This window comes from Balaenoptera physalus, assembly GCF_965194825.1.
Source record: "Balaenoptera physalus genome assembly, chromosome: 3".
Lineage (NCBI taxonomy): Eukaryota > Metazoa > Chordata > Mammalia > Artiodactyla > Balaenopteridae > Balaenoptera > Balaenoptera physalus.
The window spans coordinates 996,790-1,012,873 of NC_138890.1; the positions used below are offsets into that span (position 1 = coordinate 996,790).

At 63.0% G+C, this 16,084-nt stretch overlaps 1 protein-coding gene and 1 long non-coding RNA gene across 2 annotated transcripts; one reads left to right on the plus strand and one right to left on the minus strand.

The window, feature by feature from the left end:
* Window positions 1-1,417: 1,417 nt before the first annotated feature.
* Window positions 1,418-10,267, minus strand: MEX3D (mex-3 RNA binding family member D). The gene is made up of 2 exons (XM_082456013.1): window positions 9,533-10,267; window positions 1,418-3,640 (listed from the first exon to the last, which is right to left on the minus strand). Exons 1-2 carry the CDS (start codon window positions 10,137-10,139, stop codon window positions 2,256-2,258), a joined length of 1,992 nt encoding a protein of 663 aa, XP_082312139.1. The 5' UTR covers window positions 10,140-10,267; the 3' UTR covers window positions 1,418-2,255.
* A 187-nt stretch (window positions 10,268-10,454) lies between these two features.
* Window positions 10,455-16,013, plus strand: LOC309657980. Its single transcript, XR_014261987.1, has 3 exons — window positions 10,455-10,591; window positions 13,798-13,935; window positions 14,016-16,013. It is a non-coding gene; the product is annotated as an uncharacterized lncRNA (long non-coding RNA).
* The last annotated feature ends 71 nt before the right edge of the window (window positions 16,014-16,084 follow it).

A 16,084-nucleotide genomic window follows, 5' to 3' on the forward strand; every position in this document is an offset into this window, starting at 1 on the left:
TTGTGGCGCACGGGCTTATTTGCTCCGTGGCATGTGGGATCTTGTGGACCAGGGCTCGAACCCATGTCCCCTGCACTGGCAGGCGGATTCTTAACCACTGCGCCACCAGGGAAGTCCCTGCAAATACCCTTTTGTAAGCTCCCATCCTCAGGTTCCAGGAGTGTATCTTTTGGGGGCCACGAATCAATGCACTCCACCCCCTGAGCCTCATCAGAGCTGGTTGCGTGGACCTAGGTGTATCCCCCCCTTTTTTTTTTTTTTTGAGCTACACTGTGCGGCATGTGCGATCTTAGTTCCCCGACCAGGGATCAAACCCGTGCCCCTGCAGTGGAAGCATGGAGTCCCAACCACTGGGCCACCAGGGAAGTCCCAGGTGTATGCCTATTTTACAGATGGGGAAATTCCAGCAGGGCTGGGCTGGAACCCTGGGTGTATGTGGCCCTTCCTGAGACCCACCTGTGGCCCTGCAGCCTGGGGCTACTACTCTCAGCTGGAGGATCTGATGTGGCCGTCACTCGCTCGTGGGCTGCCCTGTCCATCTCTGGCTACTTCCTCTCCATCCCTGTTGCCCCATCAGACGCTCCTGTCGTCCCAAGCCCCTGGCCTCCTCCTGGAAGCCCTCCAGGCTGCTCTGCTATGCCCTCCTAGCTTTCCTAGCGGCTTGTGTCCCCCAGACCCCTCATTGCCCATTCCTCAAGCCAGCAGCCTGTGGTCACCTGCCCCTGGGCTTCTCCCTGTCACAGTCCTGGGCCCCCCGCTGTCACCACACCCCCATCCTCCACACACTCCAGAGCTTCCTTCCCCGCCTTTGGAACTTTTGTGGCAACTGCCAGCTGACTACGGTGCAACCCATGGTCCCCCAGTCCTCGACTCCAGGCCAATCCCAATCCTGAAGAAATGTGCCCAGCAGCCCCACGGGCCTTGGTCCTCTGCTCCCAACTAGGTGACAGGGGGACAACACCTGTGGCTCATCACTCAGATGTCCTTCGGGGACTGGGAGGTGTTAGGAGCCATCCTGGGAGGAAGGTTTGCAGACCTCAGTTTCCCCGTCTGTACAATGTCAGGTGGACCCCGTCCTACTGGGGATGGGGTCCCACACACACCACGGAGGCGGGCTGATGCCCTAGGAAGCGACCACCTGGCACCACGCCCTCCACATGGGTCATAGCCGCCCCCATGCCTGGTTGTCCCCTGGGATGTCAGGTCCTGAGCCTCAGGAAAAGGGGACCTGTCTGGACCACCTTTCAGTGTAGCCCCGATGCCGACAGCACGTGGCTTGTGGAAAAGCCTGGAACTGGGGTATCCTGAGCCCTAACTCTTGTATCTGGAAGACTAGGGGGGGAGGGGCTGGATCTGAGCCCTCCACCCCCACCCCTCCCCCATGCCCACCAACCCCACACCAGGCCAAGGGCTCACGTGTAGTAAAAAGACTTTATTAAGAAGGCTTTGAAGTCAAAAAATAAAACTCTTGATACAATTTTCTGAACCCTTAGGTCAGCTCAGCAAATATATAATCAGTAATTTAGCTGTGTAAGATTAAAGGTCCGTTACTTTATTTAAAATAAAATATATTTTAGTTTTCTTAAAATTTATTCCATAAAGTACATATTTCCCTATAAATTCCCTACATATACACAAGAGGTAAAAAGTAAAAGTTTAAAAAAACAAAAAAATTAAAAAACGGTCAACAGAAACCACAGCAGAAAAGGATTAATAATTAAAAAAAAAAAAAAAAAGAAAGTTCTGGACGCCCCCTCCCCCCGCCCCCCTCCAGCCTGCGCGCAGCTTACATACTAAAGGGTAACCAGTTGGCCCCAAAAAGAGAGCCGTCCTCCTGGAAGTTTCTGCAGAGGTTGAGGCCGTGGGAAAACAAACACTGTCAAATCGATATCAGCTACGTACAAAAGGACAGCCGGGAGAGTTGTAAAAATCGTGGTTTTTTTCCTTAAAAAGATCACCCTGGGGAGGGGGGGGGGTGTCTTAAATAAAAAGTGCAAGCAGGCCTTTTCTCTCTGGTTTATTTTAACCTGTCGACTCAATACTGTCATTTGTTAAGAACTGAGGTGTCGCTGGGCCGCCGGGTCGCCGTCTCCACGCTTGGGACCGGAGTTAAAGCTCGTCTGTAAACACTGGCCACGCGGCCCGCTGCCCGCCGCTCCCCGCCCCCACCCTCCCTTTCCTCCCCACCCGGCCCCGCGCACCCACCCCGCGTCCGTGGACGGCCCTGGGGGCCGCGGGCGCGGCGAGGTGACCGGCTAGGAAAAGATATGAATGGCCTGGGTGGCAGGCGTGCGGCAGGCCGGGCACTCGGGCTCGCTCTTGCCACAGATGCGGACGGCGCAGTCCATGCAGAAGAGGTTGTGGCCGCAGGGCACCAGCGCGGCCATCACCTCGCCCTCAGCACACACAACGCACTCCCGCGCCAGGGCCACGGAGGCGGGGGCGTTGGGGGCCGGGGCCGCCTGGGGCTTGCGGGCGCTCTCCGAGGCGCTCGAGTCCAGCGCGGAGCACGAGGAGGCCGAGGAGCTGCTGGGCAGCGAGGTGGCCGTGGAGAAGCTGGCGCTGCTCGAGAAGGACGCCAGGGAGCCCTGCGGGGGCCGCCAGGGCAGGGCGCCCACCGGGTCGGGCGCAGCGCGGCGGGCCAGCGGGAGCTCCAGGCTCAGGCCGCCGGGCTCGGGCAGCGTGGGCGAGTGGCGCGGTGTGCCGGCCCCGCTGCTGCGTCGGGCGCCCGGGGCGGGTGGTGCGGGGGCCCCGTTGACGGCCGCGCAGCCGCTGAAGGCGGGCAGGGGCGGGGCCCGCTCAAAGGGCGCCCAGATGGTGGCCGCGGTGGGCACGGTCAGGTCCAGCGCCAGGAAGTCGAAGCCGAAGTCGCAGTCCTCTGGGGCGGGTGGCCCCGCGGGGGCCCCCGGACCGTCCCCACCGAAGGTGAAGCCTCCGTTGCCCGAGGCGCCGTAGGGGCTGGTGGGGTCCGCGTCCGGCACCGGCACCGGCATGGTCGGCCCCCCTCGGCCGCCCGCGTAGAAGGCCTCGGGGCCCCCCGGGGTGGCCAGAGCAGCGTCCCCCCGGAGGCCGGCCGTGGGCGCGGGGGGCCGGCGGCCCGGGTTGGGAGCCTTGGCCCAGAGGCCCGCAGCTGCCCCGAGCAGGTCCAGGCAGACGTCGGTGCCGTTGGAGTGGAAGTCGCTGTCGGGGCCGGTGTCGGTGAAGGCGCCCGTACGCAGCGTGATGTGGGCCTCGATCTCCTCGCGCGCCCGGTCCACGTTCTCGGGCATGCCCGTCACAGCAAACACCGGCTCCTTGTCGCGCCCGGGCGTCACGATGTACGTGTGCGTCCGTTGCTGGATGCGCTTGATGGTGGCGCCCTTGGGGCCCACCACCAGACCCACCACGCGGTAGGGCACGCGCACCTGGATGGTGGTCTGTCCGGGCAGGTTGGGCGGACCCTGCGCGGTACCGGGCAGCCCGCCGGCCTTGCTGCGCGTGGCGCGGATCACGGAGAAGTGCTCGGCGGCCGACAGGATCTCACGCTTGGCCATCTCCACGTCCTCCTTGCGGCCGGTCACGATAAAGACCGGCTCCTCCCCACGCACCGGCGTCTTGATGTACGTGTTCGTCTTGGCGCGCAGAGCCTTGATCTTGCACCCTGCGGTGGGGGAGGGGGAGACGCAGTGAGGGCAGGGACCCCTCCCCAGGACACCCCTCCTGGGAGGCAGCTGCAGGGGCCAGCCGGTGCGCTGGGTTAGGAGGCCCCACCTTCGGGCTGTGATCTCAGGCACTCGGCGTCCCTCCCTCCAACCTTAGGCCTCAGTGTCCACTCTGGTCCTGCAACCCCCTGCTCTGTAACAGAGGGATTGTCCCAAAGGCAAGGAGGGACCCTGTTTTAGGTTGAAAGGTGTCCCCCCCAAATCCATGTCCACCTGGAATGTCAGAATGTGACCTTATTTGCAAATAAAGTCTTTGCAGATGTCATTAGTTAGGGTGAGGTCATGCTGGATTAGGGCAGCCCTGAATCCAATGACCGGTGTCACTATAGAGGAGGGACACGTAGAGACACAAGAGAAGATGGCCCTGTGAAGACGGAGCCCAGGGTTGGAGTGAGACGGCCAGAAGCCCAGGAACGCCAAGGCCTGCCAGCACCACCAGAAGCCAGGGGAGAGGCCGGAACAGATTCTCCCCTGGAGGGAGCATGGTCCTGCCGACACCCTGATTTCCACCCTGCAGAACTGTGAGGGTTCATTTCTATAGTTTCAAGCCATCCAGTTCATTGTACCAGACCTAGGACACTAATGCAGACCCTCTGACACCAACTCCCCGACAGGAGGGGAAACTGAGGCTCGGATTGTGGAAATGGCCTACGACTTCTTCCTGACCATGTGACCCTCCCCCAAGAGCAGATCCTGGGTCCCGTATCAGGACACCTCCAAAGGCCCTCAGTGGTTCCAGCCTCTGAGGGGAAGCTCGGGGACACGGCTTTGTGGCTTCACCTTTGCTGCCTGGGCTGGACTGAGGGGCTGACCCTGCGGAAGGGGGCCAAGGTGTCTGTGGGGGAGAGGGTCAGTCGAGAAGGTTCTTTGACTGGGTGCCTCTCCCACCACCTAGGCGGCCCTCCCGAGGTCGACTGGAAGCTGCCCCTGAGACATCTAAACACCAGGTGTGGCCGGCCCGGGGCCCTGACACCCACACCCCCGCCCAGGGGCCTTCTGACATATCTTGAGTCTGGGCCCAGGAGTCTGGGAGGACCCCCCACCCCCAAGTTCTGGGGAGGCCAGAGGGACACAGGGATATTGTTTCAGTGCAAACAGAGGGCGGCATTGAGCGGAGTAACAGTGTGGCTAACTTCTCAGCGAGGGAAAATACAAAGTTAGCGGGACAAGCTGTCTGCCTGCAGCCGAGGAAGTCAGAGACATGGGGCCTGGGGGGGTGGGCAGCCTCACCCCCAGCGCAAAGAGGGCAGCAGCCCCCCATCCACGGCTGAATAAAAGCGGGCCAACTGAGTGGGGGTCTGAAATCTCCCAGGGAGACACTGCTTTCCTCCCATCTCCTGGCCTCGCCTCCTGGCCCCCAGCCATCCCCTCTGCACGCGGCATCCTCCCCATTGGTGGCTCCATGGCCTCACTGGCAACCCCAAAGGCACCCTGACCTGGGCTGCCTCCACTCCTGCCTGGACGGTCTCCTCCCACTCGGCTGGGGAGGCCCCTCCTGCAGTTCCCCTGCACCTGACCTTTCCCCTCTGTCACATCATCCTCCCTGCTGCACCCCACCGTCCTCTCCCTTCTCTGCATCACATCCCAGCCCGGCACCCCCTCTTCCGGGAAGCCCGCCCTGACTATGCTGGGCCAGGCCCCAGCACACACTTCTCAGAGTTTCTCCTCACACCCCAAGCCTGACTTTCTGGACTCCCCGAGGCTGGGGGACTGTGCTGTAAGGGCCGGTGGACTGGGGATTGCCCTGGGCACTCAAGGGACCGCCCCATGCCTCAGTTTCCTCACCTGCCAAAGGAGGGCAGAAACACACCCAGCCTCACAGGTTTGGGGAAGGACCCGACCGGCCACGGACTGGAGAGTGGCCCCAGACCGGTGCTTGTCCTCATGGGGGAGCCTCGGTGGGGAAGGGACCCCTGGGCAGGTCAGGGCTGGGGAAGGACCCTGCAGCTTCCCGCTTGCCGGCCCCCATCCTGCCCTGACCCAGAGAGCAGCCTTGGATGGAGCCCTCAGTGGCCAAGTAGAGCCCAATTAACCATACAGACTTCAGCTGTGACATCCACTATCCCCCAAACCCCACCCACGCTAGGACCCTGAGAGGTGGCAGAGCTTGTGGGGGTGGGGTGGGGGGGTGGAACTGCACAGGCCAGGAAACTGGGTCTCCAGGAGTGACCCTGGGGGCTACCGCCAACTGGTGGGTGCAGCAGAAATGCAGCTTCCAGGGCCCTGCCCCAGGATTCCAACTCAGAGAACCAGGGAAGGTGGCTGACTGCCCCAGGCCCCAGCAGGCCCCACCCTGTGGCAGCCGGACCCTCCCCCAGAGGGGCAAGGCCAAAGGTCCCCGTGGGGAGCCTAGATGCAGGCAGCCCTGCTTCCCACTGCTCATGACCCTGTACTGGGGTCCAGGCACCCCTGCACTGGGCACTCAGGGAACCAGGCCACACGGGCTCTGCCCCAAAGGAGCCCATGCGGGTGACCACAGGCCACTTTTATCAAGGGAACCTCAAGGCCGTGCGTGGGGAGCTGAGGGGCCGCCCTGGGAAGGAGGCTGCGTGCCAGGGGAGCACTGCTGGCTAAGGGGACAGCAGGGACAGAGTTCCAGCAGGCCAGGGCTGAGACAAGTCAGCCTGATATACTGCCGCTCCCAACCCAGCGGAGTGCTGTCCCCAGGGCGAGGCTGAGTCACAGTAGGGTGTCTGGGGGCAAAGCTGGCTCACCTGTGAAACAGGGCCAGGGACAGCCCCGTGCAGGCACGGAAGGGTGTGACCCGCCACCCAGGGGCCCCGTTCTTCCTACGACCCCCAGTGGGTAGGTAAGAACATCAAGGCAGGGGCCCCCGACAGGCCTGCAGTGTCCCGCAGGGGTGGGGCCCCGCACAAGGGAGAGAACAGCGAGTGAGGGATGACAGAGGGGACCCTGGCTGGCTGGCAGGTCATTCGCTCCCGGCCGTGAGCCAAGTGTGCTGCAGACCCAGGCCTGGCTCTGAAGACCCAACCCCGGCCACCCCACCCACGGCCATTCTGCCAACTGGGGCAAAGGCAGCAAGGCGGGGGGCGCAGGGGAGGGTCTTGGAAGGAACTGGGCGCCAGCCCCCCCAACATTTGACGACCAGCTGGAGTGACAGGCTCTCCACCGGCCCTTCTGAGTTTCCACTTTTCCTGTTTGTGGAAGGGGGCCACCTCCCCACCACCCCCAACCCAGGAGCTTTGGAAGGTGGAAGGTTCTCTCCTGACTCACCCCTGCTCCCTGCAGGGCAGGAAGAGCCAGGAGACTAGGGTTCATATCTGGGCCCTGCCAACCGGCTCTGGCAGCACCTCCGCTCCTGCAGCCTCTCCCTCCCCACCTGTGACCTGAGGCTGCAGGATCCTCGCTGGCAGACACCTCGGGGCAGGTTGAGGCTGCCTCTCAGTGGGTCCAGGGCACCTTCTGGGCCCCTCAGCCTCTGGGAGGAGAGAGCAAGGCAGGGGCTATAATCTCCTGCCCTGTGCCCAGAAGGTGCATGGACCCATTTCAGGGCTGAGAAAACCGAGGCTCACAGAGCAGCAAGGGGGTGTCCAGGAAAGGGCGAGCCTGGGTCTGTGGCTCTCGTCAGCATAGGAGGTCGGGCAGGTGAACCCCCTGACCCTGCACTCCGGAGAAGGGGGTGGCCGTGGGCCTGGGGTCAGACAGAAAAGAATAAGTTCAGGGTAGGCCACGCCCCCTGCCCTAGGGACAACAGAGCAGTAAGAAGGGACAGGTTCCATGTCCAGGGACCCACAGGGTGGACAGGGGGGTGGGTAACCGGAGGAAGGGCACAGTCTCCCAGGCTGTGCTTGAGAACTGGTGGCAGAAGCTGGGAGCCACAGATGCTTCTAGAGTGGGGAGACATAAGGGCTGCTGCAGCTGCCAACCTGTCCTGGCATTCGTGCTCCCCTCCCTGGTGCCCTGCACCCCACTCATGGGGTGGCTACAGTGTGCCGGCCCGGTGCTGGGCTGAGAACCAGCATCTTGCTTGAGAATCCTCACAACAAGGGAGGTGCTCTCCCACTGTCACAGAGAGGGGCTCTTGTGCTCAGAGCCACAGGGCCACCCTAGTCTGCAGGAAGAGCTGTCAGGGCCCAGGGACCCCCAGAGCCTGCCTTGCTGTCTGCCATCCGCAGGAACCCAGGCTGATACCCTGGGTACCAGCGGGTACCAGAGGGACACGCGGTACCAGAGGTCAGCGTGGAGCCTGGCGACCCAGCCACCCGACTGCTCAGCATGTAGGCCAGGGATCGGTGCCTCCTGCTCGCGGCCCGCACCCCCGGGGGGCTGACACGCGCAGTCACATGGGACTTGTCCTCAGGCTCCACCACCGCGAGGATCAGTCTCATGACCTCGGGTGACAGCCCCCAGCCTCGGTCTCCACAGGCTCCTGGACACTCAGCAGGGAAGCAGCTGTCTTGTTACAGGTCCCAGTGAGGTTATGAGGTTACTGGGGACAGGGGCGGCAGGGGGTGATGTCCTGAATAGGAAGGAGGCAACCGGGTGGCAGAGGGGAAACGTCCGGTCGTGGTCTCGTGGTGCCTGCCGGTAGCCGCAGGGTCCAGAGAACGGTTTACGGGTCCCCCTCCCCCCGGCTCCCATTCCTAAGAGCAGGTCCCCGGGCCCAGCACCACGCCTTGTCCTCCTTGTGTCCACACACGGGGAGGACAAATGAATGACTGAATGTACCTGCGCCCGAAGCCAGAGGGCTTGCCACCCCATGGCCCCACCCACCCGCAACTAGTAGAGAGCGGTGTCCAGGGCATCCCTGTGGTCCTCGGCTCGTGACAGTTAGGGCGACAGGTCACCTTGTGACTCAAGCCCCCCACACCCTTCTCTAGCTCCTGTTACCGAGGATCCAGAGGCAGGGACCCCTAGCCCCACCTCAAGCCCCGCCCAGGCCCCACCCCAAGTTCTAGAACCTGGCTGAGCAGCAGGGAGCCCGGAGGTGCGGGCAGGAAGGCAGGAAAGTTGAGGCTGGTGGGCAGGCAGCTAACAGGGTGGGTGGGTGTGTGCTGGGCCGGGCACTGCCCACCACCCTCCAGCCCGCCCGCCCCGCAGCTCCAGGGCCAATGAGCGGCCGCCGGCCTGATGTCACCCTGCAAATCTCAGCCTGGCTCTCTAACAAAGAGAACAATGGGGCAGCCACAGGGACACTCCGACAATGCCGCTCCGGGACCCGCACACCCTGGGTCTGCTGCTGGCCACCTGGCCAGGGGAGGGCTGTGGGGCCGGACCCCAAAAGCGGCTTTTACAGGGGGGTCCTTGTGCATCCCTCAAATCCCTGACTGGGGGCTAAGAGCCCTGTAGGGATCTTCTCTCACCCCGTCCTGCTCCCCATCCCCAACAGGGTGCCCAGGCTGGCAAGTCTCGATGCACCCTCTTTGTGCCGCCAAACTTCTCTCTTGACACTGCCGGAGCGCCCCCGCCCCCAGCCCCAGCGACCCCCCCAAGCCCTAGCGAACCCGCCCCTTGCCAGTTTTGGGTGTGGGGAGCGGGCACTGCCCAGCCCGGTCCCTTTATCCCCGGGATGCCACCGCTGGCGGCCCAGGGCCCGGGCAGTGAGCTGCACGCAGGGGCCTTTCCCGGCTGCAGGCGCCCAGACAAAGGCGGCAGCGGGGCCGGAGCGCCGAGGGGAGGAGCGCGGGCTGCGCCCAACTTTCTCCCGCGGCCAGCGGCAGGACAAAGGCACACAGGCGGCCACCGAGGCCCGAGCCCACGCGGGGCGTGGCCGGGGTCTGGTGTCCAGCCGCGGCCTGGGCTGGGTGGCCCCTCCCGGGGCGAGCCGCGCGGGGACCCCCGGGGAGGCGTCCCCGACGGCGGCCACTCACCCTGGCGACCCACGATCTCGGCGACGTGCTCGGAGCTGGGCACAGGCACGCACTCGGTCATGTTCACGCTCTTCTTGCGGCTGCCGATTACGCTCATCTGCTCGGCCAGCAGCGTCGGGGGACCCAGGGCCGCGGGGTGGGGCGCGAAGCCCGCGAACACGTCGGGCGGCGACGGCCGAGGCGGCGGCGGGGGGCTCACGTCGGGCTCCAGCAGCGGCAGCGGGCCGGGGGCCACGGCCACCCCGGGCGCGCCCGCCTCGGGCCCGTCGGGGGGCGCGGGCTCCGCCGCGGCCCCGCAGTCTGAGCCTCCCGCCGCCGCCACCGCTCCGTCCCTGCCGCCCGCGGCCGCCCCCTCCTCGTCCTGGTCGCCCGCGCCCCCCAGACCGAGCCCCGAGAGCTGGTCCAGGGCCAAGCGCAGCGCGGCAGCCGCGTCGTCGGGCTCGGGCGGCGGCCGGGGCGCGGGCGCGGCCTCCTCGGCGCCCTCGGGCGGGGGCGGCGGCGGCGGCGGCGGCGGGGGGCCCGGGCTGGGGTCCCCGCCGACCGCCGCCCCGGCTCCGCTGCTGCGCTTGCCTCCGCCGCCGTCGGGCTGCCCGGTGGAGCTGGGCATGGCGGCACTAGCGCTCGGGCCCGCGCTCCCGCCTCTCGGCCGCCGGCCGCCCCCGCCGCCGCCGCCCGCGCCGCCGCCCTCCGCCTCTGGGAGCTCGGCCGCCGGCCGCCGGCATCCAGCGGCGGGGCGGGGCGGCGGCGGGGCTGCTCGGGCGCGGGCGGCGGCGGCGCGGCGCGGCTCTGCTTGCTTCTAGGCGGCGGCGGTGGCGGCTCCTCGGCGGCGGCGGCGGCGGCGCGGACGCTGCTTCCCTCCGCCCTCCCGCCGCCTCCCTCCGGCCGCCGGCCGCCCCGCCCCGGCCCCGCCCCCGTGACGCGGCTGCCGCCAACAATGGGGCGCCGGGCAGGGCGCACGCGCGGGGCGGGCGGGGCGGTCACGTGGCGTGGCCGCCCCACCACTCCGCCACGGGCTTTGGGGCGGGCCGGGCGCGGTGGCACGTGCGGGCGCGGCCGCAGGTAGGTGCCCGAGGCGGCCCGGGCCCTGGGGGCGCAAAGGCGCCCTGCCCCAGTCCTCGCCTCGGGGCCGGTGTCCCTCCCCCGAGGCCCCTAGCGCCTGGGCTGGCCTCCAGACTCTGCCTCCCTTCCCCCGCGCGATTCCCGCACGCACCTGGCCCCTAGGGCCCCCTCGGGAGGTCACGGGCACCCACATTCTCCATCCCCAGAGTGTGCCCCGAGCCGAGATCGCGCCACGTGGTGGTGCTTCCCGGCTTGGGCTGGTTTCTACCCGCCAGAGCCCTCGGACGTGAGCACCGCCCTCTAATGCTCAGAGAGCAGCCCAGCGTGCCCACGCCTAAAGCCAGCCTGTCCCGGTGGCCCTTCCTCCAGCGGCCTTTCAGGGCCTTCTTTTTTCCTTTGGGGCGAAGGAGCCGTCCGGTTTCCCCCTGTGGGATTTCTTTTGGTGAATGGATGGGCTGGGATCGACCCCACCCAGGTCTCCGAGGGGACCTGGGCCCTAGTCCCTGCTTGGCTGCGGGACCTCAGGCCAATTGCATGGGCTCTTTGGGTGGGAGAGGGGGCGGCCCGCCCCTTTTGTCCAGCACTGGCCTCTCACCTGGTCCACTGCCATCCTCACCCGACCTGGGTACCTGCCCCCCACCCCATGGAGTCCTTCGGCCGCAGCTGTCCACGACTGGATGGCCCAGAGTTCGTCACCGCTCTTGACGAGCTCTGTCTTCCCTGGCAGGTGCCCCTCCCCCTCTCTTAAGGGACCCCAGTTCCTCTCTTAAGGTCTTGGACTTCTCTTTTGTGTGCTTGAATGCTCGCTCGGAAGTATTAATTACTTCAGGGACTTCCCTGGTGGCGCAGTGGTTAAGAATCCGCCTGCCAATGCAGGGGACACCGATTCCAGCCCTGGTGGGGAAAGGTCCCACATGCCGCGGAGCAACTAAGCCGGTTCGCCACAACTACTGAGCCTGAGCTCTAGAGCCTGCGAGCCACAACTATCGAGCCCCTGCGCCTAGAGCCTGTGCTCTGCAACAAGAGAAGCCACCGCAATGAGAAGCCCGCACACCGCAACGAAGAGTAGCCCCTGCTCGCCGCAACTAGAGAACGCCCGCGCGCAGCAATGAAGACCCAAGGCAGCCAAAAATAAATAAATAAATATCTTAAAAAAAAAAAAGGAGGAGGAAGGGGAGAAGCATCATAAATAACTTTAGAGACATGGAGGAAAATGCCAGAAGCCACCAAAACTGCTGAAAGGGGGTCTGGTCCAGGGAGCATGGGGCTGGGCATGGCTATTTTCCATGATGGGGATTTTAGTGATTTTTTTTTTTTTTTTTTTAGCTACACATATATTAGTTTTTAAACGTGTTGAGGCAACACTGTGATGAAAACACCACGGCCGGTGAGGCTCCGTGGGGGCCTGGGTCTGAGCTCGGCTGCTGGGTGCCCCTCCGGCACTGCCCAAGGCGGTGTGCAGTGGTGCCTCATCCAAGGTCACGTTTTGAGAGAGTAATAGTCAAGGAAAAGAACTTTGTTGCCAAAGAATATAAAACCACAAAACTGCCTTCCCTGCACCATTTCCACTTTCAGTCTTCCCCCTCCAGTTATTAAAATGTGCTTGCGGCAGTTGATTTTGGAGTGGGCTCATGGTTACTTTTGTGAATTGGGTTGGGTTTGAAATAGAATTTACACGCAATGAAAGGCACCTGCTTTCACTGCCCTGTGCGTAAGCTCTTCAAGCCCAGATGAGCGGCTGCAGGACCCAGTTGGCTCTCCCCTCTCTGTCGGTCACCTGGACCAGTTTTGCCTCCTCTGGGGCTTCATGTAAACAGAATCGATTTTTTTTTTTTTTCTTTTTGGCTGTACCGCGGCACATGGAATGTCCCTGACCCGGGATCGAACCTGTGCCCCCTGCAGTAGAAGCTCAGAGTCCTAACCACTGGACCGCCAGGAAAGTCCACGGAATCGCTTTGTACTCCTTTGTGGGGCGAGTTTCTTGCACTCGGCCTAAGTTGATTTTTGTCATTTTTTAAAGACTCCGGGCCAGGCATCTGTGCATCCAGGCTCCTTCATGGGCCCGTGTGGGCTGCCTGCTCTCCCCAAGGCTGCCAGGGGCCCTCTGTCTCCCGCCAAGCTGGCTCCCCACACCTCTAGGGCCGGCCAGGATCTGTGCACAGACGTCAGGTTCCCTGAACCCCTGATATATATATATTTTTTGATAAATTTATTTATTTTTGGCTGAGTTGGGTCTTCGTTGCTGCGCGCGGGGTTTCTCTAGTTGCGGTGAGTGGGGGCTACTCTGTTGTGGTGCGCGGCCTTCTCATTGCAGTGGCTTCTCGTTGCGAACCACGGGCTCTAGGTGCGCGGGCTTCAGTAGTTGTGGCTCGCAGGCTCTAGAGCGCAGGCTCTGTAGTTGTGGCACACAGGCTTAGCTGCTCCGCGGCATGTGGGATCTTCCCAGACCAGGGCTTGAACCTGTGTCCCCTGCACTGGCAGGCGGATTCTTAACCACTGCGCCACCAGGGAAGCCTCCCAATATTGTTTTATTTTTAAAATTTAAGATATAATGCACACATATGAAAGTGCACCCTTTAAAAGTACACAATTCAGTGGTTTTTTCAGTAAATTCAAGAGTTATGCAGTCATCACCACCATCAGTTCTAGAACATTATCAGGAATTCCCTGGTGGTCCAGTGATTAGGACTTGGTACTTTCACTGCTGAGGGCCTGGGTTCAATCCCTGGCTGGGGAAATAAGATAGATCCCGCAAGCCGGGTGGCGTGGCCAAAACAAAAAAATGATCATCGGCCAGAAAATGAAACCCCCTACACTTGCGCCATTACCCCCAAGCCCCCTACAGCCCCAGCCCTGGCAACCACTCATCTACGGATTTACCTTCTCCTGACATTTCACATGCATGGAATCAGACACTGTGGCCACAGCAGTCAGGGTTCTCCAGAGAAACAGAGCATAGCAGAGGTTTATCATAGGAATTGGCCACACAGTTATGGAGAGCTGTGTGTGATTCAGTCCGAGGCCAAGGGCGCGAGAACCAGGAGCTCCAGGGCAGGAAGAGAGGGACGTCCCAGCTCAAGAAGAGAGAAGGAACTTGCCCTTCTGCTGCCTTTTTGTTCCACTTGGGCCCCGGATGGGTCGGATGACACCCAAATGGGTGAGGGCGGATCTCTCAGTCTACTGAATCAAATGCTAATCTCTTCCAGAAACATCTGCACAGACACACCCAGAAATGTTTTACCAGCTATCCAGACGTTCCTCAGCCCGGTCAAGTTGACACCTACAATTAACATCACAACGTGCTTCTGTGTCTGGCTTCTCTCACTGAGCATCATGTTCTCAAGGTACATCCACATTGTAAACGAGTGTCAGTGCTTCTCTCCTTTTCATGGTGGAGTGATGCTCCCGCTTGTGGAGGGACTAGATTTTTTGTATCGATTCATCCCTGGATAGACACTTGTTTCATCAATTTTTAAAAATAAATAAATAAATTTATTTTTGGCTGTGTTGGGTGTTTGTTGCTGCGTGCGGGCTTTCTCTAGTTGCGTTGAGCAGGGGCTACTCTTCATTGCGGTGCACAGGCTTCTCAGTGCAGTGGCTTCTCTTGTTGCGGAGCACGGGCTCTAGGTGCGCGGGCTTCAGTAGTTGTGGCACGCGGGCTCAGTAGTTGTGGCTCGCGGGCTCTAGAGCTCAGGCTCAGTAGTTGTGGCGCACAGGCTTCGTTGCTCTGCGGCATGTGGGAACTTCCAGGACCAGGGCTCGAACCCGTGTCCCCTGAATTGGCAGGCGGATTCTTAACCACTGCGCCACTAGGGAAGCCCAAGCTCCATCCTTTTTAAAAACGTGTTCCTTCCACCTTCATGGAGGAGGGGTAGGGGATGGGGAGGAGTGAAAACCCGATTGGCAGGGGTCCTGTCGCAACCCCGGAAGGGGACAGGGGGAGGATCTAAGAGGTGGCACCGGACCACAGTCGACCCCTAGTGACAGGTAACAGCTGCACTGCTGCCCCTTCCTGCGCCAGGACCTGAGCCCAGGTCCCAGGGTGGCTGGAGAAACGCACTGTTTTTGGTGAGATGCTCTTACTTACTGTGTGGAGCTGCTCCGGCTGCCCCGGCGACCACACCCCTGCAGGCCCTGTGCCCGTCCTCCCTGCCCCCTGCCCAGGGCTCGGGGAACAGCAGTCTCTGTGGGGCAACCTGCTTCCAAGTCCTTCAGTGACCACGGAGGACTGGGGACGGGCTGGGCTGCCAGGGAGCCTGGGCATCAAACACCTGAGCTCAGCCCTGGGGGCTGATGTGAGGGCAGGGGCTGGGGGGTGGGCGGTGAGCAGATGGGCCTCCAGCCGGCATTCAGTCTGGGCCCTGGACCCGGGGAAAGGCCTCACCCTCTCAGTCCTGACCTGCCCGCTTGGGAACCCTGTGGCCCACCAGCCCGAGGCCTGTGGCTCCCGCAACGGACTGCCCGGCACACAGCTGGTGTGCCAACGCCACAACTGGATTTTGCACGGGGACCATGTGGGGGATCGGTGCAGGGGAAGACAAGCAGCTCCCAGCCCCCGACACACCACTTCCATATCCATCGAGAGGTGCCTGGATGGAAGGCCGGCTGTGCTCCTTTTCGAGCCCCAGGTAATTCATACGAACAGCCCTCCTGGCCACGGGGCGCCTGCCCACCGGCTCTGGGCCAGCGAACAGCCCAGAACACAGAAGGCACAGAAGTGGGTGCAGGGAGCTGAGCCGGTGCTGCAGAAGGGCAGACACCACAGCCTGGTCCACAGCCGACTGGCCCAGGGCGGGTGAGAACGGGTCGGCAGGCTGAGGGGAGGACAGAGCGTGGCACGGCCTGCCCGCCTGGGCCCCGGGGAGAAGGTCGGGGCGCTGCCCGCACCCTCGCTCCGCTGCCTGGCGTCCTTTGTGGGGACGAAGGGCCGGAGGCAGGGCTCCCGAGGAGCTCAAAGGCCAGGGAAGGACACACGGGATGGTCCAGACCCACCCTACCGCTCCAGTGGTGCAGCACCCTCTCTGAATTCCTACCGCCACCAAAAAACACCCCTAAGGCCTTTTGGAAAAATTGCTAGGACCCAGGAAGGCGGTCCCTTGCTGTGGTCCAGACTTCACCAGTTGCCAATGACCAGAGAGAGGGAGCCAGCCGGCCAGCCGTGAGCAGGAGGACAGGACACGGGGACAGGGACAGCCACAGCAGGGCTTCCCGCAGCTGTGCCCACCGCCAGAACCGGCTGCAGCCAATCACAGCCCCCGAGATGCCAAACAGTGACGGGCGAGAGGCCGGTAGGAAACTGACACCCCCTCACTGGAGAGCCGGCCCGGCCAGGGTTGGGGGGCCATCCCCGTCTGAACTCACCCCACAGCTCAGCCGTCTCCCAGTGACCCAGACGTGTCATCAGCGGACAGCAGCCTTCAACGGCCCCAGGGCTGATCCCCGACCAAGGTCACAACTCCCCCCAGAGTGACAGTCCCCATGCCACTCCTGTGG